The sequence below is a fragment of the Miscanthus floridulus genome, chromosome 16 (assembly GCF_019320115.1).
Source record: "Miscanthus floridulus cultivar M001 chromosome 16, ASM1932011v1, whole genome shotgun sequence".
NCBI lineage: Eukaryota > Viridiplantae > Streptophyta > Magnoliopsida > Poales > Poaceae > Miscanthus > Miscanthus floridulus.
The window spans coordinates 70,885,636-70,911,525 of NC_089595.1; the positions used below are offsets into that span (position 1 = coordinate 70,885,636).

At 48.4% G+C, this 25,890-nt stretch overlaps 1 protein-coding gene across 1 annotated transcript; it reads left to right on the forward strand.

Moving 5' to 3' along the window:
* The first annotated feature begins 9,604 nt into the window (after window positions 1-9,604).
* On the forward strand, window positions 9,605-13,942 carry LOC136511757 (uncharacterized). Its single transcript, XM_066505790.1, has 3 exons — window positions 9,605-11,472; window positions 11,566-13,423; window positions 13,531-13,942. The coding sequence occupies exons 1-2, from the start codon at window positions 9,852-9,854 to the stop codon at window positions 13,410-13,412; spliced, it is 3,468 nt and encodes a 1,155-aa protein (XP_066361887.1). The 5' UTR covers window positions 9,605-9,851; the 3' UTR covers window positions 13,413-13,423; window positions 13,531-13,942.
* The last annotated feature ends 11,948 nt before the right edge of the window (window positions 13,943-25,890 follow it).

Consider the following 25,890-nt stretch of genomic DNA (forward strand, 5'->3'; position numbering starts at 1 on the left):
AGGACAGTACCCTGCAACCTTTTTAGCATATCAAGACCCAAGCAGTATTGTGGGCGCTGACATTTTTCCTACAGTGTTGTGGGCACCATCAACTCCCATACCAAACAAACACGGTAAGGCTCCCCCCACATGCCTCTGGACATCAATAGTGTTGTAGGCACCGGCATTTACCATACCAGATGAACATGGTAAAACCCCCTACATGGGCATCAACAGTATGGCAGGCACCGACATCTGTCATACTAGAAGAAGACAATGCAACCTCCCACATGCATCTGACATTAACAATGTTATGGGCGCCTATAATCATCTTGTACCCGACGGCGTGGGCAACAAGACTTAGCATACATACGCTCTCCCTCTCTCACTTGTAAGGCCACCCCCTTCATCTATAAAAGGGGATGCGCTCTCTCCCAACAAGAGAGATCGAAAAACACACAATAACCAAACCATCAGTTCACTTACATCGATGCACCCTATGCTAGCTTTAGACACTCTAAAGCTACACAGGGCGCATGCTCGAACACTTAGCACATAGCGGAGCTCCCGTTACTCTCGGCCCTTTAGACCAAAGTCCGACCGGACCTCTTGTACCCTCCATCTTTCTCCCTTCCGTTTGTAACTCCACAGCAAACTTCGAGCACCTAGGCTCAGGAATAAAGTCACCGACCGACTCAAACTGGACGTAGGGCACGTTGCCTAAACCAGTATAAACCCTGTGTCATTGAGTGCTAGGCCACATCCGATCACAACGTATGGCAAAACTACAAGTATTTACGTGTTGATCGTTTTCTGCACCGACAGTATCAGATCTTATCAGTTTGATTAGCTCACCATGATGCATGTACGATGAAAGCGAAGGCCTGGCAAAATTGAAGGAGGTGGAAGCCATCTCCGAGAGCCGGTGGACGGATGGGCGACAGTGATAGACCACCTCAGGGCGCTGGCTCTTGTACAGGAGATAAAGATCTGCCACCTCCAGGCACCCATGGCGGGATGGGAGCCCATGGTCCATCGCCTCCGGGCGCCAGTTGTCGGATGAGAGAACGAGACCCGTCACCTCCGAGCGCTGGTGGCGCGATGGGAAGCTGAGATCCGTCGCCTCTAAGCGTTGGAGACGCGACAGTCGATCGAGGTCCACCGCCTCCGAGCGTGGGTGCCGCAGCGGGCGACCGAGATCCACCACCTTCGAGCGCTGATGATGCGATAGGCAGTCGAGATCCGCCACCTCCGGTTGCCGATGGCTGGACGGGCAGCTGAGATCCGGCGCCTCCAAGCGTTGGTGATGCGAAGGCCAGCCGAGATCCACCGCCTCCAAGTGCTGACGGCCAGACGTGCGGCTGACATCTGCCGCCTCCGGTCACCGATGGCCGGACGGGTGGCCGCCTCCGGTCGCCGATGGCTGACATCCGAGCGCTGGTGGCCAAGCGAGAACTGAGACCTCACACCAAGAGAGAAAATGAAAAACGCGAGAAAAATGAAGGGGAAGGGAAAGTCACGGGAATGACAAAGGACGTGGGAAAAGCGAATTAGTGAACCAGGAGGTAAACGTGACCCATCACGTGAGCAAGTGGGAAAGGCTGTAGCTGTCGGATCGTTTGCTGGATTGAAAAGCAGTGAAGGGCCGTGAGAATGGAATTGGGGTCACCGGTCCAGATTTCACCGCGGCATGTGGATGACGCCTATTTGTTTCAGAAGCTCACCGCTCGCATAGACCCCAGGAGGCCAGGACCCCCTCTCACCGTCTCACGAACACTGCCCAGCTTGCTTTTTCCATCGTACGCCTCACGCAACCCTCTTTCTCCGGGAGACCATGGCCGAAGATAATCGCAGCCGCGATCTCACGTTTTGGTCCGGGACCGCGACCCCTTTCAGGTATGGAGCGGCGGTTTCATCGTAAACAAGGCATAAAAGCTGGTCCATAAAGCGTATTACCGATACCGCCGTCCGGCGATGATTCGTCCCGCCGTCTTGGGTGGCAGTGCTGACTTTTTTTCCCCCTGGCCGCTGGCCTTCCAGAAACACGCGGCAGTGGCGGACCACCGGCGGGGGCGGGCGGGGTCATTCCCCCACCGACCAAATGCGAAAATGCGCACGCATTCTTCATCGCCGCAGCTGCCAACTTTCTTCATCGCTCCGTCCTGTTGGCTCTCTGCCCGTACGTGGCTGGACTGGAAGAATCGATAGTGATGGAGAAGGAATGGAGCGGCCGCGCGCTGGTCGTTTTTGCGCCGGACCACACGTCCCTTTCGGCCCCCCCAGGCAGCTCGCTCGCTTTCCAGCCGACCACAGGCTGGGCTAGCCCGCGCGGCCGCCCCGGCCCCCGGCCCTCCAAGAACCGCTGCTCGTTTTCTCCTCTCTCTCCTTGTAATTGCCATCGCTCGCCCCACGCCCGGCCCGTGCTGACTCAGCGGCAAGCAGGCAAGGCAAGGCGACTTGCAGTTGCCGTCGCCTTTCCACCGTCCCCTTCTCCGCCTCTCTCTTTCTGTAGCCTTTCTTTCTACCTTCCGCTGCCCGTCGTCCTGCCTGCCGATACTTCACTTGTTAGAATGCCCGTACGTATGGTCGCATTTGCGTAAAGTAAAGTATATTCGCACAGGCCGGCCGGTTGGGTCAAAGCTGTTGCGACTTGCGAGCCTTGGACTCCAAAGGCGAAGAGCACGACCATGTGTACCACGGGGGCGCTCTTGTTGAGGGCAGGGCAGCAGCCGGTGGCCTCAAAAGTCAGCGGGATTTGTAAGGACGGTGGGTAAAGGCAGACTGGTACGTGGGCGTCTCCCGCGTCCGTCGTTCGTCTCTTGGCTTCAAGGCACGCCGCGTGAGCTGAAACCATGCATCGTCGACGTTTCCGGTCCGCGGCCGTGCGCGCCTGCTCCTCATCAGCCCTTGTTGTAGCTCTACTAGGGCGCGTACAAATAGTACTAGTACTAGTTACACACAAAGTGGGTGTTCAAGAAGCAAGGTGTTTAATGTGCCTTACCATCACATCAAGGGTTGTTCATCATCTAGATCTGTTTCAGTTTAGAAGTTACTTAGCCTGTTTGGTTTGTAGAACGAAGTAGCCCATCATCAATGTTTTTTATTTGATTTGTGAAATAGAATGTGTTCAACTATTCTAATAACTAGTACTAGAATGAGGAATGTGATCATTTCGTTGAATTTTTTAAAAAAATGAACTCATGATACATCATCCCATTATTTAAAGAATGAGTTGATTCTCCAAACCAAACGCTCGACTAGTATGCCGCGTCATCCAACATTCTTGTAAGCACTCAAGCTTAGATACATATTAAAAACAATGTATCAAGAAAAAACAAAATGACTTATAATTTCAAACAGAGCGAGTAACAATCATCGGCGAAGCAATACGGTGACTCGTGGGTGCCGATGCACCCACACAAAATATAGAAAACCAATAACTAACTATGATCGAAATTTTATCATGGTTCTGAGTCAAGTCCATGCATTTACAAGTGGCAAGCACAACCCGGCGGCGGTGGAGTCAGAAACTTTTAGGAGACCAAGCAATGCTCAAGATGTAAAAATATTCACCTAAAAAAATAAAGTGTTCCTCTTTGATACAAAATAAAAGATCCATTTTGCACTTCGCTGACGAGCATGGAGAACACGTTTAAGAATATTCTAGGAGACCGAGCAATTCTCAAGATGTTTAAGAATACTTTATGTATTTTGTTGCACGAGCACTTAAGATTATGCATACACGGGGCTTCATTTAATAATATATATAAGCATAGCATCTAGTGGTGGAGGGAGGGGAAGGGGCAGAAATGCATGAGCAGTGCTACAGGGTTGTGGGACTCTTCTTCTCTCGCAGGCAAAATCACAAGGAACCTGCAGAGTTGTTTTATCCTAGAGCTATAGTTCTCCATATTTCCGTACAATATAACAAGAGCTAGAGCTAATTAGACGGAGCCCCACTAAAAACACCCTTAGTAAGGAGCTTTATAGATTTTTTGTTTCATTCAACTTTTCAAGGGCTACATGGATTCTATTTTTCTTGTTGTTTCTTAAAAAGGGAGATAGTATTTGTGCTTCAAGTTTAATTTCTTGTTTGTGAGATAATGGAATGGTATAACCACGTTTCACATTATCTAATGTGTATAGTCAACAAAGCTTCATTTGAGAAAAGAGAAGAAAAAGGGGAAGCACCACTAACGAACCCAGCTGAAATATATACCAGTCGTAGCCAGTGTTATTTTATTTATAGTGAGTGCAGTAAGTTTATTCCCGACGGCATTCTTCTTAGGAAAACCTTTACACCAATATATTGGTGTAGTACTACTTCATCTAAAAAGAATATAATTCTAGTATAGTACTAAAAAAACATTCCATTTTAAATTTGAGACGGAGGGAGTACAATTTTAGTATAGTACTAAATCAAACCATTTTAAACTTCAAATTTATAGTTACATGTCAGTGATTCGACTTATTTCATAATTTATATTAAAGTATCATAAATATTTATATTTTTTCTATACCTTTGATCAAATTTTAGATAGTTTGGCTAAAGTCTAAACTAGAATGGCATTCTTGTGAAGGTAACGGTAGACAAATTGGTCAAACTGAAGTGATAGTAGTAAATGATATACTTATATTTACAACCATGGCAGAAATCTGTAGGTGCAGTGATTAGCCCAGATCAGCAGGCATCACACTTGGCTTCGCCCTATCAGACACTGGCCTTGATGAAAAACCATAACTGAAAGTACTGTTCGCTAATTTGTTATGAGAGAAAAACATTATTTTTTTACTGAAATGTTACGACTCGACAAAAGGAACATGTCCGGTAGCCGTTGGAGCTGGACTCATAGATCACCTTTTTTTTTTCTTGAGCGGGAGTCGGGACTCAGACAGCACCAGCGGACAGAGCGGCGGAAATCACCATCACTCGATCACCAGTGGGTAGGTCAGGACAACAACCGGCAGAGAGGGCCAGTTGCGCACGGAGGCCTGGTTTAGATTGAGGTTAGGAATCAGTATTTGACACTGTAATACTTTCGTTTGTATTTGACAATTATTGTCCAATCATAGTTTAACTAGGCTCAAAAGATTCGTCTCGTAATTTACAATCAAACTGTGTAATTAGTTATTTTTTATCTACATTTAATACTCCATGCATGTGTCCAAAGATTTGATGTGATGAAGAGAGAGTGAAAAAACTTACAATCTAAGGTCCTGTTTGGTTCCTGCAGTGCCTCCTAAAATTCCTGTCACATCAAATGTGTAAACACATGCATGGAGTATTAAATATAGACTAATTACGAAACTAATTGCACAACTTGCGACTAATTTTCGAGACGAATCTTTTAAACCTAATTAGTCCATGATTTGACAACGTGGTGATACAGTAAACATGTGCTAATGATAGATTAATTAAGCTTAAAAAATCATCTCGTAAATTAACCTCCATCTATGTAATTGATTTTATAATTAATCTATATTTAATACTCCTTATTAATATCTAAATATTCGATGTGACATACATTTTAGGAGCGACTAAAGACCCAAACACCCTCTAAACAAGGCCGGAGTCACCAATTCCCTGCAGGAAAAAATGGCAGTACATAGCATAGGCTGTCTGAACCGTGGCGCTGCTGTAGCAGTATAGCATAGCCTGTCTGTCAGTCAGTCAGTCCAGTGGCCTCCGCTGCCGGTGGGCTCCCCGGTGTGCGTGCGGTTGGTTTGAACCAACTAGCCGTTGCGCCCCTGCCCGCTGCCAGGCGCCCAGGCCGCGTGCGCGCACCCATTTCCCTGGGGCCTCTGGAGTCTGGACGCCCCCGATTCCCCCAGCAGTGCACGCGAACCAACGCGCGCGCGCGTCGCGTGGTCGCCCGTGGTGGTGACTCGGGTCTGCCGCCGGCGGGCGCGCTTCCCCGATTTGCACGCACATTAAAGCCTGTGAGAGCCCCCTTGTCCCCGGTCGCGACGACGCCAACGGCTTTCCGGCCGCTCGGTCTTGGGTGCGTGCGCGACGGGAACACGACGGGATGACGCGGTGCGTACCGCGGTTTTTGGCGCGCCGGCCGGAGGCGCCCGCGGTCCGTCCGTGGCTCCGTGCGTACGCGCGCGTTGGGCGTTAATGTGGCCTCGGGCCTCCTCTACCCGCCCGCGTTGCTACCGTTCGATCCATCCGTGTGCTCGCCCGGGATCCTGCTGTGTACTGCATTCGTTGGTGAACAAACACATTTCCTACTGTACTCCGTCGTAGAAAAATTGCTCCATCGGTCCATCGGTTGCCAACAAGTGCTGTTCGAGTCCCGATCATCAAAAGGGAAAAAAGAAGTGATGTGTATGAGTCCAACTCCCCCGACCATTAATCTCCGTGGCAAATTAAAGCGCGTCCTAAAAAGAATCCTAGTAGCGCCAAGTAAAGTGAATCTTAAACACATCCTACGTATTAGCTGGGGGCCTGGGGCAACAAAATAAACTTCCGTTTGAACCATTTGGCCATTAGTAAAAAGCAAACGGTTCTTCACTTGGTTGAGCATTATGGTTCTTTCTAGGGGAGCACATCATTGATTTCGCTACTGACCATTACTAGTTGCGAGAGAGAGAGAGAGAGAGAGAGAGAGAGAGAGAGAGAGAGAGGAGGACGCCATCACTTAACCATGACATGTTAAATCTTGGAAGATTTTCTTGAAACTTTTTGTCACGTCTTGTGTTTACAAGATGGAATTTGGCATTTCATAGTTTTCATATATTAATTTTGTTCCGCCATCTTAAAGAAACACATCTTTTTTGCATCTCTTGGAACGCCATCATAAGCAATCAAACTTGAGCGTTTGTTCTCACGCAGTGCAAGCTAGCTAGCTTTGTATGCCACGCAAGCTTGCCCCTGCATGCTCTAGACTACTTGCATATCAGTTAATGTTAGTTATATGGTTCGTGAAAAGGACGTTGCGCCATCAAGCATGCAATTGACGAGCACCCGTACCTAATATTCCCTCTCTATCTCGCGCTCGCGCATTTTTTTTTTTGCCAGGTCGAGTCCACACGCCACGACCACAAGATCGCTGGACAGCCGAGGTGAGTGAGGTTCGAGAAATAAATAAAATTAAATTAATTACTCCTTGTCAATTACCAGTTGTCATATACGGCTACCGTACCGGAGATGAGATCGCTACACGTGCGCTGTGTGTGCATCACACGTCAGACGACGTGGCGCAGCCCAATCACGCGTTAGAGATCCGTCTTAAGAGACTTTTGCCTGTCATTGTGTCATGCATGATCTGATGATTGGCTCCTTTCGGACCATCAGATTAGGAAAATCATCGTCAAACATGGAGTACCTACCGACCACCAGAAACAGCTGCTGCTGCTGATAAGCTTTTCAAATTTTGGTCAGAATCTTTTTTTTAACTCGAATTTTGGTCAGAAGTTGTACTGTGCTGCTACACGGCTCAAAAAATGCGACAGTGCAGCTCATTGGAGCTTATTACCTCAAAAAATAAGGAAGACAAACAAAGGCGAAAGAGGGAACTTAAGAAAATACATGTGTTTAGTAGTCCACTACTTACAAATGACTGAATTGTGTTACTTTGATTTTCAGTCGTTTTTTCACCTGCAGCGGTACAGCCTTGTTCATTATTAGCCGTTGTTTTTGCCTTTCTACCGCAAAGTTTGCTTTCACCGAGAGGGAGGCCAACTTTTTTTCTTCGGTGTTGTCAAAAAAAAAAACTTTTTTCTTCGGTGCTCCCAGCATCAAACTCCCGTGGGCCCCGCTGGCCAAGCACTTATAATTAATTAAAGACCAATAATCCCCACGAAAACTGATTGCGAATCTGCATCGGTACTGTGGATATCAACGTCAGCATCTTATCTCCACGTCCCGTTTTAGCTTTTCTGGATCGTCATCGCTTGATCGTTTATGTGGCTTATAAGACGGTTGATGCTGTTTTATCGTAAGAGAAAAACATTGTATCATACCCTGCAAGCGAACAGGTTAATAATCCATGAACACGTACATTTCCTTACATAAATAGAGAGTAGTAAATACACAAACATTTATAATATTTTAAGGTGTTAATAAAATTTCTCAAAATATTAAACTATTTAATTACCTTTATTTGTACTGTATAAAAAAGAAATAAACCGTTTATTAAACTCTTAGATTCAGCAAGAGCTCATGACCGTGTCTCTCTCAGCCGATCAGCATCAGGACTCGGTTTTGCAGGACCCTGAGGGTTGCTGTTGTTGCTTACAGTTATGTTCTTTTTTCTTTTTCTTTTTTTTTTTTCTAAAACTGATGTCTTGTCTCAGTTATTTCTTTTGTGATGCAAATAACCTCTTCCAGCTCAAATGAAAAGGAAGAACACACCTGCCACTGTTCTTCAACAATAGGAGGGAGAGAACCAGAAGATGTAGGATTTTTTTGCTAAATTAAGGATAATAATATCTGCCAAAATAAGTTTGATGTTAAGTTACCCACAGCAAAGTCAATAGTTTCTTCTGTTCGGGAGAACTTTGATGTTAGGAACCTTGAGTGCCAAATAAGTTTGATAACTATGACAAAAAAAAAACTAAGAGCTAGCTATGAAATGGTACTTAGCTGAGTTTATTCAATAGTTATGGAGCACAAAATGAGAATTTGATGGTTAGAGATAGCCATGTTAGGGCAAGCCCAACAACTTGCTGATCTTGATTACTCTTGTATCATCAACTAAACATCAATATGTATATGTATAAGATTAAAGATGCACTTATATACTCCCTCTGTCCGAGAGTGATAAGCATACTTTGATCAGAGAAAAAAATAGATTGTGATCATTATTTTTTTCTTACTGTATATTGTAATTTGCTAAGAACTAATATTTCAGAGGCACTTTGAATATAAATTTACTGATACAAGTTTTATGTCCCAAATTTGTACATAATTCGAATAACTGTTTGTTCAAATTAGAATGTTTTATTTTTTCCTTTATAAAACATGATTATAAATATAGGATGGAGGCTAAGTAAACCATTACTTCGAGCCACAAAATCCGTTCTCTTTCAACTTTCACCAGCAACTAATGAATGCAGCCTTCAAAAGGCAGCCATCCCCTCGCCCCAGCAGGCCAGCACAGAAATGGTCCCAGAATGGCCGCCACAGAAGATGCACGCCCGTTGTCAAAATTCTCGGTGGACCTTCCTGCCTCCCTCCCGAAGTCTCAAGATGACGGCCGCTTTGAGCCGCCCACCCACTGTCTTCAGCTTCCCCCGTGTCCATCTTCCATTCCATCGCCTCCTCCTTTTCTCTTCTCAACCCATCACCGTCCCGTCCCCGTCCGGCCGTTCCTCACAAACCCTCTCTCTTTTCTTTCTCGAGATCCATCGCTGAACCTAAATCTAAAATGGCTCTTCAACGTAATATCTATAGTCTCTAATAAAATATCTATATAAAAGATCTATTTTATATGCTAGGAGAGATATAACCAAAATCTAAATATCATTTTTCCTGACGACCTATTTACATAAAAAAATTGTCTCGTAGTATTTATTGTTGAAGAAGATTAAAAATAGACATTAAATTATTTATATGTACTCAAAAGACGAATGAGTCATAGTATTTTGGGTGACGTTTGTTTGAGCCAGTCTTATCCCTCCCCTAATCCCCTTCCCCTTTCCTTTTCCTCCCGTCTCCCAACCTCCCTCAGTTCCCTTTGCTTTGCTTCCGTACCGCCCTTCAACGCAGGAAGCCAACAAGCACAAGCAAGCCTCCAGTTTCAACAAGACAAGACCGTTGATCCCAACAAGCCAAGGAGAAATCCGGCCGAGGATTAAGCTGCGGGAAGCCAAGAAATCCTGCAAGTCACCGCCCCCGTTGCCGAAGAAGAAAGCAGCAGCCAGCCATGGTGCGGAGCAAAGAGCCGTCCAAGAAGAAGCCCAAGGACCCGCTCCTGACGCCTCCGTCCAAGCCCAGGGGTGGTGGCTTCCTGGACGAGGGCCGCGCGTGGAACCGCGGCGGCGCGGCCATGTCCCCGGCGCCGGCGCCGGCGTCGGTGCCGAGCTACATGCGGGGCACCAGCAGCTCCGACGCCAAGGCCGGGCGCCGCGGGCGCCCTGCGGCGTCCGTGTCGGCGTCGGCGTCGCCCGCGAGGTGGAGGCCCGCGGCGTCGGTGTCAGCGTCCGCGTCGCCTGCGAGGCGGAGGCAGGCGGTCCGGGTGCTGACCAAGGGGAAGGTTTTGTTCGCGGAGGAGGAGGCACCTGGCTCCGCCCTGGGCCGCGCCACGTGCTCCACGACCATGAAGGACGCCAAGTTCCCCGACGCGCTCGACCTCGCACCGGGCGCCACCGACGCCGAGGGCCCCGCGGCGCTGCGGGTGTGCCCCTACACCTACTGTTCCCTCAACGGGCACGTCCATGCGCCGGCGGTGCCGCTCCGGAGCTTCCTCGCGTCGCGCCGCCGGCTCATCAAGACGCAGCAGAGCATGAAGCTCAAGGGCGTCTCGGCCTTCCGCAAGAAATCAGGGGAGAAGACCAGCGGCGGGAGTGGCGGTGGAGGTGCAAAGATCGCGCCTTTGATCGATGAGGAGGCTGTCGGCGACTTCTTCGTCGAGGTGTATGGCGGCCCGAGGGTGAGCTCGGACATGAGCTGCAGCGACATGTCTCTGGACGAGATGGATGCCACGGTGCGGAGGATGGAGTTCGTCGTGTTCGACCGGTGCGGCGCGGACGAGGACAGCGAGAAGGGGAAGGATCTCACTGCTTGCGATGACGGTGAACCTGAGCCTCGCCTGGTGTTGAAAGAGAAGCATGGTGCCTTCGGGGACAGCTTGTCGGACTGCAGTGGAGCGCACACCGGCAGCGATTTCGTCGAGGAGTTGCCATGGTTGAGGTACCACGGATACGAGTATGATGACAGCTTGGATGATGAGATCTTGGAAGAACAGAGAATTAGAGAGGAGGAGGTTGTTGGAGCAGAGTTTTCTGCAGAGCAAGAAGAGGATCAAGGAACGTCTGGTAGATCCTCTGATGAGTACAAAGAGGGTGCTGCTGAAGGACAGGAAGAGAACGATGAGGAAAACACATCGAATTTGATCCGTGACCAAGAGATCCTTGCAGATCAAGGTGTTGCTTGCAGAGCAGATGCATGTGAGGAGCTGGATGGAAGAAATGATGACAACATCCTGGAGGCATCTGTTGAACAAGGGACGGCAGAAGAGAAGCTCTCTGATGATATCTACAAATCTGGGATACCTGATCAAGAAGTAACAGCAAGGGCAGGTGCTACTCTGGAAGCTAGATTCAGAGAGGATATTTCATCGGACCAAGAGGCAAATGATGATGGTGAAGACGAGTGCCATGTGGAATCTGATGGCGAATCAGAGGACACTGAGGAGCAGGATCTGGAGGATCAACAGAGCATGCCAGATGATGGCTCTGAAATGGAGATTTCTGAGGAGGCTATCTCTGGTGATGGATGCAGAGAGGATTTTTCTGAGGAAGTAACCTCCACAGCTGTGTTAGCAGGTGAAGCTTCTTACTTCAATTCAATTGATTGTCGAGATGTTGATATCGACAAAATATCAATCGATAACCTTAACCAAAATTATTGTACTGCAGACGATGTGTTTGAACAATATGACAATTCTACGGATGATGTACTTGAACAAGATAGCAGCCCTGCTAATGCTCAAAAGGAATTGGGTAATCCAACAAGCAAAAATGAAGATGCTTTTGAAGAAACTGCTATTGTGCAACAAATCAATCAAGACAGCAACGCGGATACTCAAAAGGAATTGGAGATTATGACATCCATTTTGGAAGAATCTGGTATTACTCAACAAAGCAACCCTGATGGTTATAAAATGGAACCCGAGGTTACTGTGTGCAAGTTGAAAGATGCTTCTGAAGAATCTGGTGCCTGCCCTGAAAGCAACCTACATGATAATACAGAGTATGTTACAGATGATGCTGAAATGGGACAAGAAATTACCAGATGCAAGTTGGAAGATGCATCTAAAGAAACTGGAATTGATCAAGAAACCTTAGAAGATGATAACTGCAAATCAGAAGGTGTTTCCAAAGAGTCTGTTACCACTCTGGAAGCTGATCATAGTGACAACTCTGCAAATTTCAGTAATGATGTTCAAGGAACTGCAGAAGATCATGACTCATGTCTCATTGATGATGCTCAAAATGATATCCAAATCACCGGGTGTAAATCGGAAGACACTTGCAAAGAATTTGATACCATGAAAGAAACTGATCAGAGTGATATTTCTGCAAATGTCAGATCTGATGCTGAAGAAACTGTAGAAGATGATGGATCTGTGTGTGTCAGTGTTGATGCTCAAAATGATTTGAAGTTTTCCAAGTGCAACTTGGAAGATGCTTCCAAAGAACCTTCTATTGTTCAAGAAGCTGATCGGAGTGATAGTTCTGCAAATGTCAGTGCTGATGCTGAAGAAACTGTAGAAGATGATGGTTCTGTGTGTGTCAGTGATGATGCTCAAAATGATTTGAAGTTTTCCAAGTGCAACTTGGAAGATGCTTCCAAAGAAGCTGATCGGAGTGATAGTTCTGCAAATGTGAGTTCTGATGCTCAAAATGGATCTGAGCTTACCACAAGTGAGTTGGCAGTCATCACCATCAGTAATGACAAGGAAAATGAATCCAAGCTTTTCACATGCAACTCAGAAGATGTTTTTGAAGAATCTATTGTTGGTCAAGAAGCTGACCATGATGATAGCTCGGTATATCTCAGTTATGGTGCTCAAAATGAATTTGAGGTTACCACATGTCATTCAGAAGGTGCTCAAGTGGAATCAGATGTTATTCAAGAGGACGAGGATAAAACTGCAGGCGCTGAAAAGAAATTGGAATCTACAGCATGTGAATCAGGAGGTGCTTCTTTAAAATCTGCTATGCATCAAGATGCTGCTGGAGATATTAATACCACAGATGCAAGTAAAGATATTCATGTTACTGAAGAAACTAATCAATCATTCAATATGCAAATGCCAGAAGAATTTACTGATGCAAAAGAACCTTCTATTGATGACATATGTTGTGCGTTCAGCGGATTGAACCTCAAGGGGGATGTATATTTTGATCCTGCAGAGTCTTCCACATGTCCGAGGAACAAATTGATCATCTCCAGGAGGAGGACAACACCTGAAGAGGAGGAATACTTGCGAGGTTTCAATCCACGGGCACCGAATTTTCTTCCTCTGGAATTGGATCCAGATGCAGAGAAGGTTGACCTCAAGCATCAAATGATGGATGAGAGGAAGAATGCTGAAGAATGGATGATTGATTATGCACTTAGGAGGGCAGTGACAAACTTAGCTCCTGCTCGGAAGAAGAAAGTGGAGCTTCTTGTCCAGGCCTTCGAGACTGTCGTACCGCATGATCAGGATGATAAGAAAAACATCTCACGCTCAAGGCCTGTCCAACCCTGCAACTGATAACATTAGAGGCAAGGATTTTTTTTTCTTAGAAATGTTGTTCCTGGCATTAGTTCTGTCATACGAACAAATTCGTTTTTACACTAACTCCTCTTTTTGTTTTGTGAATCTTTTGCAGTTAGTGGTTACACTAATGTTGATCTTGACGCGCAAGCTACTAACTCGGTTACTGCAATATTAGTGCCAGTAACCTGCTCCAAGTTTGAATGAGAGAGCTACTTACTAGTTTGCTAGAGGTAACTAGAGAATAGAGATCTCTAGCTGAGTTGTGACAGAGGAGGAGCTCACTCCTGCTCCACAAGGAAGGGTAACTACTCACTACTGATCAAGGTATTCCTGTCCAGTTGCTGAGTTGCAAAGAGAATGGTCCCGGCTTGAGTTATGTAATTTAAGTGTGTGTATACATGTCTCGTGTGCTAATGTTGTCTGATATTGTGCTGGTGACTGTATGAGGCTTGGAAAAATGTCAATGGTGACGAGATCCATGTCTCCTTTGGCAAAGATCAATAAAACTCATCTTGAGTGCACAATTGTTGTTACTGAGGTTGAATCTGTGTCCCAATAGCACCCCATATACACACATGTTTGCATTTGTAAATTGTAAAGCAGTAGCGAATCCTGAGTTTTCGTGAACACAGTCCAGTACCAGTTACTGAATCGTCTGAAGATCATCAGGTCTATGTGCCCGAATGTGAACACATTAACCGATCTGACGGTTGCAGCTTAGCTGTCTCAGTTGTAGAACAGTCTATGCCGGTGTTCACTGCTCAGTGTCACCCGAATGAGATGCCCAAGGAGTCCATCTACATGACGCAAGAACAGATTGGCCCAAGTCACGGGTCCCATTAAGTCCTTACGGACGAGATCGACACGCAGACGGCAGCCGATGGGTCCTCCGATGTGACGCCACCCCCAGCAATCGGCATCCTCGACGTCGCTGTCTGGTGTAGCTGATCTTCGTGTATCACATGAGTAGATATGCTTTCAATTCCATAAAAAAAAAGAGATACGCTTTCAATTCCATAGAATTATTATTAAGTTGGTCGCTTTTCGAGGACTGTATGTGACATGTACAAGTCGTGTGAGTATCTTCCATCCGTATTCTGTTCTCCATCGGCCAAATTTTAGACAAATTTTTCAGTGCAATTCGTGGTGCTTGGCATGAGAGCATCTCCAAGAGTTTCTAAAACCGACGCCTGGTTGTTCTGAAAGCTGAAATTCAACAGTTTCGATTACTTGTGCTCGCCACAGTTCCAAGGAAATTTTCTCTACTTCTTTTTATATGAAATTTTCCATTTAAATTTCACGAGCAGGAACATTGACATCCACTTTACCTTCCAGTTGCCGAGCCATGCTTCTCAGACTGAAGCACGAACTGGCAAAGTCAATGTAAGGATCATCATGTTTACTTGCATTGAAGAACTAACAAACATTGAAAGAGACAGAAATTCTCATGCTGCCCCCAAGAAGGAACCTGGATCGTGACAATTTCATGGTGACCAGAGTTCTGGAGCCGAAATACTCGACAGACAACAATGTATCATAGCAATCAGACAGGCAATCATCATTAAAGGAATACATGAAAAGAAGTCATGAAATTTCTGCTCAGTGCTCACACACAAGGACTGATTTACAGAGGAGGTATGTTGAAAAGCCAAGATACAGTAACAGGACTTGCAGTCTCTCGCACAAGTTTGCAGTAGCAGTCCATACAACAGAATTTTTTTTAGAGTTTTCAACTTTTCATACAACACTATTTGCACCCTCTTAGCGTATATGACTTCCATTTCATCCTGGCTTTTGAGACCGAGCTACAGAACTTCGGAGTTCCCTTCAATATTACAGGACACGCAGTAGCACTCAACGGTCCAGCAACAGGGTAAACTATCTTTCAGACCTCTATATTGCCAACTGTTCTCCTTGCCTAGTCATGTATAAGGATCCCATGTCAAAACTTCATGTCCCGGCGTCCACGCAACACCGACCCAACATCTTTCCATAAGTTGTGTAGCCTGACAAAATCCGCAGCTCTGTGTACCTCTGAGACTGGCCACGGTGTGTGCATCGATGCCCAAAACTAAAAGCAGAAACTCAGCATCGGTGGAGACAAGCTGCAATGGGCAGGCATCGTGTAGGACCCACTAAACAGTAAAAAGCAACATCTGTAGATAGCTTTCCTCTCTCTTGTGCACATTTTTCTCTCTCATGTACATGCATGTTGCCAGAGAGAGATTTGAAGCATCGATGCTTCTACATGACTCGGTGCCCAATTTTTCTGGGAACTCGGCATCGCTCGCAATGGTCGGCATCGGTGCTTGGACCTTCTCTCTCCTCTTCAAGCACCGGTAAAACGATACATTGTGGGCAGTCTGATATCGTCAGTTGCTCCCCCCATTGAAAAGAGCTGTCTCTTGTCGGCAATGAATGATGTTCTGAACAGCTGAAGTGCATTGTGCGCAGATATTTCTTGCAGAGAGTTGTGCAGCTCCTGTAGGTTCCCTCTGTACTGACTATCAGGAGTTCAGGACCCAACTTTTCTCTTGAACTCTCAAGGCGGGCTAGCACACTGTTCATAAACAGGAATAATGAGCCAAATGCAAATGTCAGAACGATGAAGAGAATAGCCTTGCAGGCAATCTACACCTAGAAGAATTATCGAGCTGTAGTTAGTGCCGGTAGTACCTCATATCAGACATAGCAATTAGCCAATTTATTTTGTAATATTTTAATGATTTATTTTGTTTTTTTAGAATTTGTATTTTTATGATTTTATAGTGGAGATAAAAAAAACATTGTTTTTATTATTTATTTGAATTTATTATAATATCCAGTGATGTTAGCATTTTTTAAGCTTTTAGATTTATTTTGCACTTATTTGATTATTCTGGCGAAACTAAAATTTTCATTTAGTTAAAAATTCAAACTTATAAATAATTTAGAAAAGGGTAAGTGGTCTGATTCACTTCATCGTCTTGGGCTGAAATTGCTTGCATCCACTTAGGCCTCTTGGTTAAACTATCCAAATAATTTGACATCTGAATATTGTCCGACAGATATCCATATCCCACAGGCATCAGTCGTCACATATCCATATCCAATTTGATTATCCATATCCATATTCAGTATCTGACGAAATACCCGGATATTTGAAATTAACTATCAGATTGGTCAAAGAAATATTGTCTTATTTTTTATCCCTACAAACTACCATTCAGTTCTAGACTACCTGCATCAAGTACCAAGTTAGATCAGCCTAAAATCAGTCATTGAATGAACCATTGCCACCACCTATATGTTCTATAAGTCCTTGTTAATTTTGAATTTTGTGAATCCTATAAGTCATGCCTGCACAAAACACCCAAATTTGCTGCCATCACTTCCCTATGGGCTACCAAAATCAGAGCTCATATGAGTTGCCCTGATCAGCTAGTGCTTCATTTTCTTAATTACTTGAATTCATCTTTTGGCGCTGTACAAGAAATCATATGACTGAATGCTAGCAATAGGAACTTACAAAAGTGAATTATCAATCCAGTGATCAGTGGAGTGATGATCAGTTAGCTAGACCTATCTAGCACATGCATTACAGTTACATCCTAAAATTTAATCTTTACATCTCAACCAACATATAGATATCAAAGAAAAAGTGGCAAGCATGACTCACAGCAGGTCAGCAGCGGCTTTGGTTCTAGCACTTCTGCACTTGGCTGGAGCATCCGAGGGAGTCAGGAACCGAGGGCAGAGTCAGGAATGTGCACTCAATGGGCCTCTTCTCCCTGGAATTATACCACCGCCTTCTAACATGTTGGTCTGCAGTAGAATTACAGAGTATGTTGGGGGCATTTCAAGTACTAAATGGGAAACCAGAAAAGCACTGATACATAGATCTGGGCGCGACCCTGCCTAAGTCAACTACACAGGTACAGTTTGAAAATCAACAATTACAGGTTACATGATCCTGTCAAGGGCCAACCTAAACTTAGCAGTAATATGCAAAGAACTGAAGAGATTGGCACCTTCTTTTGATCATGTGATCAGCATTGGTGAGCCAGAGCCAGGAGGCCAGAATTCAAGCTTTTTTTTTATGGCTGCAACGCTTTGTATGGGTAGGGCAGGGGTTCAGGGGTTTGCTCGATCTGTATGAGAAGATCTTCTTCTTAAGCTGGAATACCCGGGGCTATCTAGCCACCGTGGATCGAGTTTTTATGGCTGCACACCACCGAATCCTAATATCAATAGCCTTGCAAAAACTCACATAGTTTTTCTCTAAAAAAAAGAAAACAGACAATTTGTCGGTGTTTTCGGACCACCGACAAGTAAATTTGTATTTACGCGTCTGACTCGAATGGTGTGCTCGGAGGACACAAGGGTTTATACCAGTTCGGGTGGAACGTCCCTACGTCAAGTTCGCTGTTGCTCGTGTTACCGGTACTTGATTTGCAGTAGAGGTTATAAACAGGCGAGAGAGGGAAATGATCCCAATTCTCTAGTCGAAGGAGTGAACGGGTGCTGAGAGCTCGATTGCCGCTCAGCTGTGTGCTCGTGTCGTGCTCTTATGTTCCGATTTATTCATTGTTCGGCCCCCCGGTAGTCCGGTCGAGACGCCCTGCTTTTCCTTTTATAGACGAAGAAAAAACGCGGGTTACAGTGGAGAAAAAGGAGAAGAACGGGAGAGAGAAAAAGGCTTCCAGGATCGTCTTTTCCTTCTTCTCCTTCATATGGGTCCCGCTGATCCTGTAGATGTCAACAGGAATGGCTCCACATTGTGGCCCTGTTCATCACTGGCGCCATGCGCAGGCATCATCTGCCGGTCATGGCATTCCTTTCCATCCCGACGGACGTCGTGGTGAACTAACGTGTCTGTCAGCGTTCGTACGAGGGTTAAGCAAAACAGCACCTGCATAGCGTCATGGCCACGGGTTACATCAAGATGTGCCAGTCTCTTCCCTAGTGTCAGAGTTTTGACCTAGGCCATACGACTAGATCTGGAGTGGTTGGCAATGGTATGGGTTCCCGTCAGACGAGACAGAAACCGCGACATTGGGGTCAGCAAGACGGAGCCCACGTCCTTGAGGTCAGGCGATACGGAGCCCATGGCCTTGAGGTCGGGCAAGACGGATCCCGCGGCCTTGGGGTCAGGCGAGACGGAGCCTGCGACCTTGGGGTCAGGCGAGACAGAGCCCGCGGCCTTGGGCGAGACCCCCGCGGCCTTGAGGTCGGGCGAGACAAAGCCCGCGGCCTTGGGCGAGACCCCCACGGCCTCGAGGTCGGGCGAGACGGAGCCCGTGGCCTTGGGGTCGGGCGAGAAGGAGCCCGCACCCAAGGGGTCGGGCGAGACAGAGCCCGCGACCTTGAGGTCGGGTGAGACCTTTTAATACATCTTGCTCCATCCGGGGAAGTCAGCGTTGGCGCTAATCTCTTTGCTTTGGGTATCCCTAATATCGATACCTGACAGTAGCCCCCGAGCCTGCGGAGGAGTAGAGTACTCCTTTGGAGGCTTTTCCGGACAGGAGGACTCTGAGGGCCTTGGCCTTCTTTTTTGTAGCCCATGGCATGTCCTGGTAAGACAACGATTCTCTTGTGTCATGATCAGTCTTCTTGGGGGCATGTAACCATAGGATTTAGGAGGTCGAAATTTTTTTCTTGGTTCTAGTCCGCTAGGATCCGATCGGTTCACCGTCGTACTACAATCGCGCGTTCGATCTCCTTACGAGTCCAACTTTCCTCGAGCCCCCACGCATAGCAGGGGTCCAGTCGAGGGTCGGCTCGTCTTTGTGATCGTCGTCCCTCAAGCGTTTTTTTTGATAAAACAGTGGGGCGGAGCCGTGCCACGTTTTTCCTCGATGGATGAAAACATGGTGCTCGGTGAGCTATTAACGGGCTAGTCCGAGTGGGGCCCCAGCTTCCTGTTTGTGGGGTTCTGGCATGGGTTAGCTGGTGACCGACTCCAGACTCTTGGCGGCCATTCCATTTAGTTCTTGGGTCCGTTCGGCCAGTCCCAAGGGCTCGTTGCCTTTCTTCGAGGAAAAACCATGGACTGGGAACCGACCAAGACTCGAACGTGAGCCGAGATGCTCGCGGTGCTCGTGCACCCGAGTACTGGCCACTAGTGGGCCCATCCCTTACCATCCCTCGCTCTAAGGGTGCCCAGAACGGTTGTGCACCCGTCGGTGGGCCAGCCTTCAAACTCCTGGTTCTAAATGTGCTGTAGGAACGTTTTCAGCTCCGTATCCCTCCTTACATGCGATGGTTCTTGGCCCATTGAATGGGTGAACCATCATCTGGCGTATCCTTCGAGGGCGCGGCCAGAGATAGCATGCGTGCGATCTTCGAAGGAAGGTGACATGACATGGCGCAGTGGGCGCGTGAATCTAGGCAAATGGTTCACCTTCTCGCCTTGCTCCGTCCTATAAGTAGCGGCCTCCCCCTTCATGTTTCTGCACACCAAAATCACAGCCTTACCTTCTCCATTTCTCCATCGCCGCCATTTGGATCTACCGTGCTTACTAATCCGCCACCTAAGCCCTAGATCTATAGCTTCCGCTTCTCCGCCGCCACCTTTCCTTCTCCGTAGCTGCCTCCATCCTTCATGGATTCGTGGTATCGCTCTAATGTTACCCATGCACGCATGGAGGGCCTCGTCAAGCGTAGTCTTCTCTGTGGGAGGACCGATGCGGTAGAGTGGCTTGTGCTCGACTATGAGGATGCGTCGGCACCGCTCGATGGCTATGTCGTCTCTTTCGTGCCCTTCCATGAGCGCGGACTCGCGGTTCTTCCCCACCCATTTTCTAGGGTCTGCTGCACCACTATCAGATCAAGCTACAACACTTGAACCCCAACAGGATCTAGCACATCGTGACCATCATCACGATGTGCGAGAGGTACCTAGGGATCGAGCCCCACTTCGAGCTATGGAGATATTTCTTCTCTATCTCCTTGATCAAGAAGAAGGAGAGAGGGCAGGAGACCCCGGTGCCGATGGGATGCGCAGGCATCCACCTCCGGGGGCAGTGGGTGGCCGAGTACATGCTCTGCCAGCTCTCTAGATCCAACAAGGGGTAGCACTCGCATTGGTTCTAACTAAAGAACGACCCTGCCGCTCCCTTGCCGGTCTTCTCTAGGCATCTAATCAAAGAGGTACCACCGTCATGGCCATGGGGGCCACCCATCAAGGAGAAGAAGAGGATGCACGACCTCCTTGAGGCCATCGCATTCCTGAAGACCCATGGCCTCCATGGGGCTGGCGTCATCAGGGGGTATCATGCGAGGAGGGTGGCGCCGCTGATGGCGCGTGTCCTCCCGCTGTATGGGATGATGCCCGACGTGCAGCTTGTTGGGACGACGCTCGCCCAGGGGCTGCTCCACGACAGCAAGGTCACGCAACACATCAAGGAGGCTACGGGGGAGGCCGACGCCATGTTCCTGATCCCGGGGCACCCCATGATATGGCCAAACGTGGGTTTCATCGAGCTGCCGGTGGGGTTAGTCTTCTAGGACTCCATCGCGCCGCTGCCAGAGCATGCGATCGTGAGGGCAGCAAACCATGCCACATGTGAACAAAGGAAGAAGAAGAAGGATGACAAGGAGAAGAAACGATGATTGAAGCAGCGAGGGAAGCGACGTCAAGGTTCATCAAAATAAGATGAGGAAGAAGAAGAAGAAGAGGAGGAGGATGACATCTCCATGTCGCCCATCCTGTGGGATGTTCTGGCTGCCAGGGACGAGGACCTACCTTCGCTGTAGGTGGGGCCCTTCCTGTGGCATGTCATGGGGCAGGAGGGGGATGACGTGCCCCAGAGCCAGCGGAATCAAAATGACTCGCCCCGTTTGGACCTTCGACGGTGGCCTCAGAGCTGGCAAAATTAGGCCACCTTGCCTTGTCTGGGCCTTCGACGGTGGCTCCAAAGCCATCGAAAATGGGTCGTTTCACTCCGTTCGAGCCCTCAGTGGTGCCTCTAGAGTTGGCTAGAGGCGGTCATTCTAACTCGTCTGAGCCCTTTGAGCCGAGGGAGGGCTCGAAGCGGCAATGTGCCAATGAGGAGCTGCCAGGGTCGGGCAAGTTGGCCCCAAAACATCCTCGCATGATGGCGTTAGGGTGAGTTGAAAGTTTTTTCATCCTTTTGTCTTGACGAATTTTTGTCGTGAACCGACCGTCATGTCCCTTGCAACATCGGAGGACGTGGGGCTCTCCTGCGGCTCGCTCTGAAAAAGATCCTCCTCCAACAAATGTGCCAGGAGCCAACTAGCGCCACACCGGTGGAGGGTGTGAGTGGCATCAGGGCGGCCACGACATCGACCGAGGCGGCATAGCCGATGGCTATGTCCATGGGAGGGCAGGCGATGGAGGGTGCATCTTGGGCGCCCATGGCGGGCATGGCATGGCTAGTCATGTCTTCGACATCATAGGCTAAGGCATGGCTGGAGCCATCGTCCATGCAGGTGGCTGTGTCCACGGCGGGGCTGATGGAAGGGGGCGCACCCGAGGCATCCTTTGTGGATGTGGCGACAGTGTAGGCCTCCGTGTCTGAGTCACCCACCCCCTCTATCGCTAGAGGAGCCGCTCTAAAGGAGCTACCACTGCTAGAGAGGTCGGCGCCGTTTGAGGTCAGCGCGGGGATGTCCTGGTCTCTTGACTAGGTGGCTGCCCTCAATGAAGCGATAGAGGAGAGGGAATGGGGGAGCATCCACATAGAGGTTGGGGACGTGGTTCGTGCCCTGACCACCATGCTAAGCTCGATGCGTGACATTATCACCCTGGTTGGTAATGTATGATATGACCATGCTTCTAACCCTCATGTTCTCTTCTCGCGCCTCTAAGTCTTGTCTTCTTCACAGATCCTTATGGCCCGTAGCTAGGAGAAGTCCCAATTCCTTGCCAAGGAGATGCAGCAGAGTGAGGGGCTAGCCACATAGCTTGCTGCCACCCATTAGGAGGTGGCTAAGCTTGCCCCTACCGCCCGGGAGGTGGCCGACCTCTGAGTTAGGGAGAAGGACGCTCGCGACGACGCCCATGAGGCCAAGGAGAAGCTCGTGGCCCTGATCGAGAGGGCACACATGGATGCTGTGGAGGCCGAATGGATATGTAAGGAGAGGGATGATTTGCTCTGAGCCATAGAGGAGCTCCACATGAGGACTGAGCTAGCTCGCCAGGAGTGCGTCGATGCTTAGTAGTGGATCGACCACCTTGAGGGTGAGCTTCAAAGGTAGAGGGACCTGAAGGTTGCAGCCGAGGGCATGTCCACCGGGCTTGTCGAGGGCATGTCTGTGGCTCAATCAGTGCCAAGAAGAGGTTCGGTGCCTAGAGGCTGAGGTGACCTGGTAGCGCGATGAGATACGTAGGCTTTGGGCAGATGCGGACGGTAAGTCTCTGGTTTCCCTTGTTGTCTTTCTCCTTGGAATCCATGGTAAGCCTTTTAACACAGTCGGTACGTGACTTGGGAAGGTCTCGATGACAATCTTGGGGTAGAGGTGGTGAAGAGCCATAGCCTAGAGAAGGAGCTCAGCAGGTGAAGGACACCCTCTAGAAGGAGAGCGACAAACATGACAACCTACATGTCATCGTCCAGCTGGTCTACGACGAGCTCGAGTTGGCCCCAACATAGGAGACAAGCTCGCTCACGGTTCATGCCACCTAGATCATGGACCGGGCACGTGATATGGCAAGGAGTGCGCTTTGCTTTGGCATTCACCGATCATTCACGATCGCCCATTCTCATTATGAGAACATCAATCTGGCGACGATGAGCCAAGGCTTCGCGCCCGTCTATACCGACGCTGAGCTGGACGACATTGAGAAGGAGGTGCCCCCCTAGCGCATGACCTTTCTGTCAAGATAGAAGATGAATCATCCTCCCAAGGGGTTAGTTTAGTTAGATAGGTCAGGCGGTGCACTTGTAATAAGCGGACAAGTTCCAACCCTTCTATTTCGTCTAAACAAGCTTGTTCTTTTTATGTTTGAACAAATTTGTTCTTTCTCCCTTTTTATGTGTAAAAAGGGTTTAAAGCATTTTGACCCTTCCTGTTGTTAAGATCATAGAGCTTGAGGTGTGGGCGGGAAACTCTGGTCACGCTGGTAAGCAAGGGTGCTGTAGCCGCTGGGGTGTAGGTTTCTTGCAGTCTGACCAGTTTTACTCGACGTTCATTTCCGCAAACCTTGCCTCTAGGTTTTTAATGTGAGAAAGGGTCAGGCATGGCTACTATTTTAGAAAGGGTATATATACCCTTATCAGCCCCCAAGTGAGACCTGACCCCTTGTCGTTGCTAGGGTCGGGTTTCACTAAAGATCGAGGAAACGATAGCGTAACTGGTAGGAGAAAGCATTTTTTGTTTTAGAAACATTATTCTTAGTTTTCATATATACCCCCTCCCTAGGGTCTGAGCCATTGTTCTATGACCAGGCATTCGGTCTCCTTGCAAGTCCAACTTCCCTCGAGTCCCCGCGCGTTGTAGGGGGGCGGTCGAGGGGTCAGCTCATCTTTGTGATCATCACCTCGTCCGTGGTTTCCGCAACCGGAGGGGTTGAGCTAATGTCACTTGCCTTGATGGCTCGAGTGTCGCGCTCGATGAGCTCGCTAACGGGCATGTCCAAGTGGAATCCAAGTCTGTCATTCGTAACGGGATCAGCATAGCCCTTGTAACACCCTCGGTGTTACACTGTATAGTCTTTTGCTAAAACACTGCATGAGCATCATATTTATATGTAAATGTGTGTAATATAGGGTGTAAAGCAATGTACGTAACTTGAAACGATCATCGAAAACACGAAACGAAAGATACATTCAATGTCGCGTTATATCACTTAGGGTTTTAAACAAATTTTTATTGAATGAAAATACTATAGAATGCATATACGACACTTTAATAAAGTTTGTATTATAAGCTTCATAGGTGACAATGAAATACTTGAGGTTGCGAAAGGAATTCACTAGCTAGCATATCGAATAGCTTGGAAATCGAATTCAACGCGAATCCGATCGAGACTTTGTCAAATTTCCTAAGTCGGAAAATGGTTTGACAAGGCTAAGTTTGGGAATTTTTGTAGGAGAATTAGGTTAAGGAGTGATGGGGTATTAGGGTTTGTTTTAGTAGACTAACATGCCCTCTCGAGTATAGAATAGGTGGTTTAGCAATTGGATCATCGAGTTGGGTTTTTGGGACACTTTAAAAAGTGTGCATGGCGTGTTTTGGGCTGAGTTCTTTGCGTGGGCACGGTCACCGTGCCCAGCACTCAGCGTCACTGTGTTGGCCACCCAACACGCACGTGCATGCATGCCCACACATGTGCCACCGCACTGGCCAGGCCTGTCGCTGGTGCCACGCTGCTCGCCACTGCCACCCACTGCCGCGCCCAAGCATGCTCTCACGCACACTCGGGAAGCTGTGGCCAGCAGGCCCGACCGCTCTGCTCCGCCATTGCCATCTACCTTGCTGGGTCGCCCGTGTGCGCTCTCACCGCCAGCGTCGTGTCCACCTGAGTCATTGCGCCACCGTCCCATCACCGTGCTGCTGCTGCCCGCTTCGGTCGTTGCGCTGTGCGGCTCTGCCACCTTGTGCTTGCCTACATGGGACTGTTGCATGCGTGACCGCACTTGGCCTGCTGCAGCTAGCACATGGCCCTACCGGCACCGTCGCCTAGCCACACGTGGGGTTGCTCCCCTCGCCATCATGCCATTGTTTCACCTTTATGACATCGAAGCCACACGTGCATGTCCTGCTGCCGCTGTCCACGTTCCACCTTGTCAAGGACAAGCTGAGCTCCGACCGACCCCTCCCCTACTCCTTGTTGTTTCCTCCTGATGCGCCACCACCTCTATGTTTGGTAGGGAGGAGTCACCATCGCATAGTGGCCCACTTCTCTGGCTCCGCATTTACTCCTCCTAGCCCTCCCTCTCTTTGGCCCGTCATGGCCATCAGCCAGTCTTTAAGCCGAAGGCATCCCCACTGGCACCAACTACCCTTCCCCCTCCATCAAAATTCATTGTAATCTAACCACCTCCATCCAATTCCTTGCAACCGTGCCTAGCTTGTGAGGTGAGCTCGTGGTTAGGATTGAATCATGGAGCTATCATCCACCGGAGAGGTAATGCGAGGCATTTTCCTCTCGGCGGTCCGCCATGGCCGCTGGATGGGGGTATTCTGCCATGGCGTCATTTCTTTGCTCCTTTGCTCCTAACAATTGGTGCTTTGGTGTGGCTTTGACTTGGTTACCTCACCCATGTAGTAGTTTCACCAACAGAGCAGCAGGTCACCGGGAACATCTTTGCCACGGTCGACGTGAATTGGAGCACTCCGCGCACATGTGGTCAACCACCTTATCGAGCCTCATGACCGCATCTAGACCATCCTACACATCTTTGGCGAGGCACCTCTACTCCTAGGGTAGACGGTTGAACTGGTTGAGGTCCAGGATCGTTGGGATGCGTTCGCTGTCGCTGGTGAGCTGGGTTTGATGCCGTTCCCATGGCCAGCGTGTTTGCAT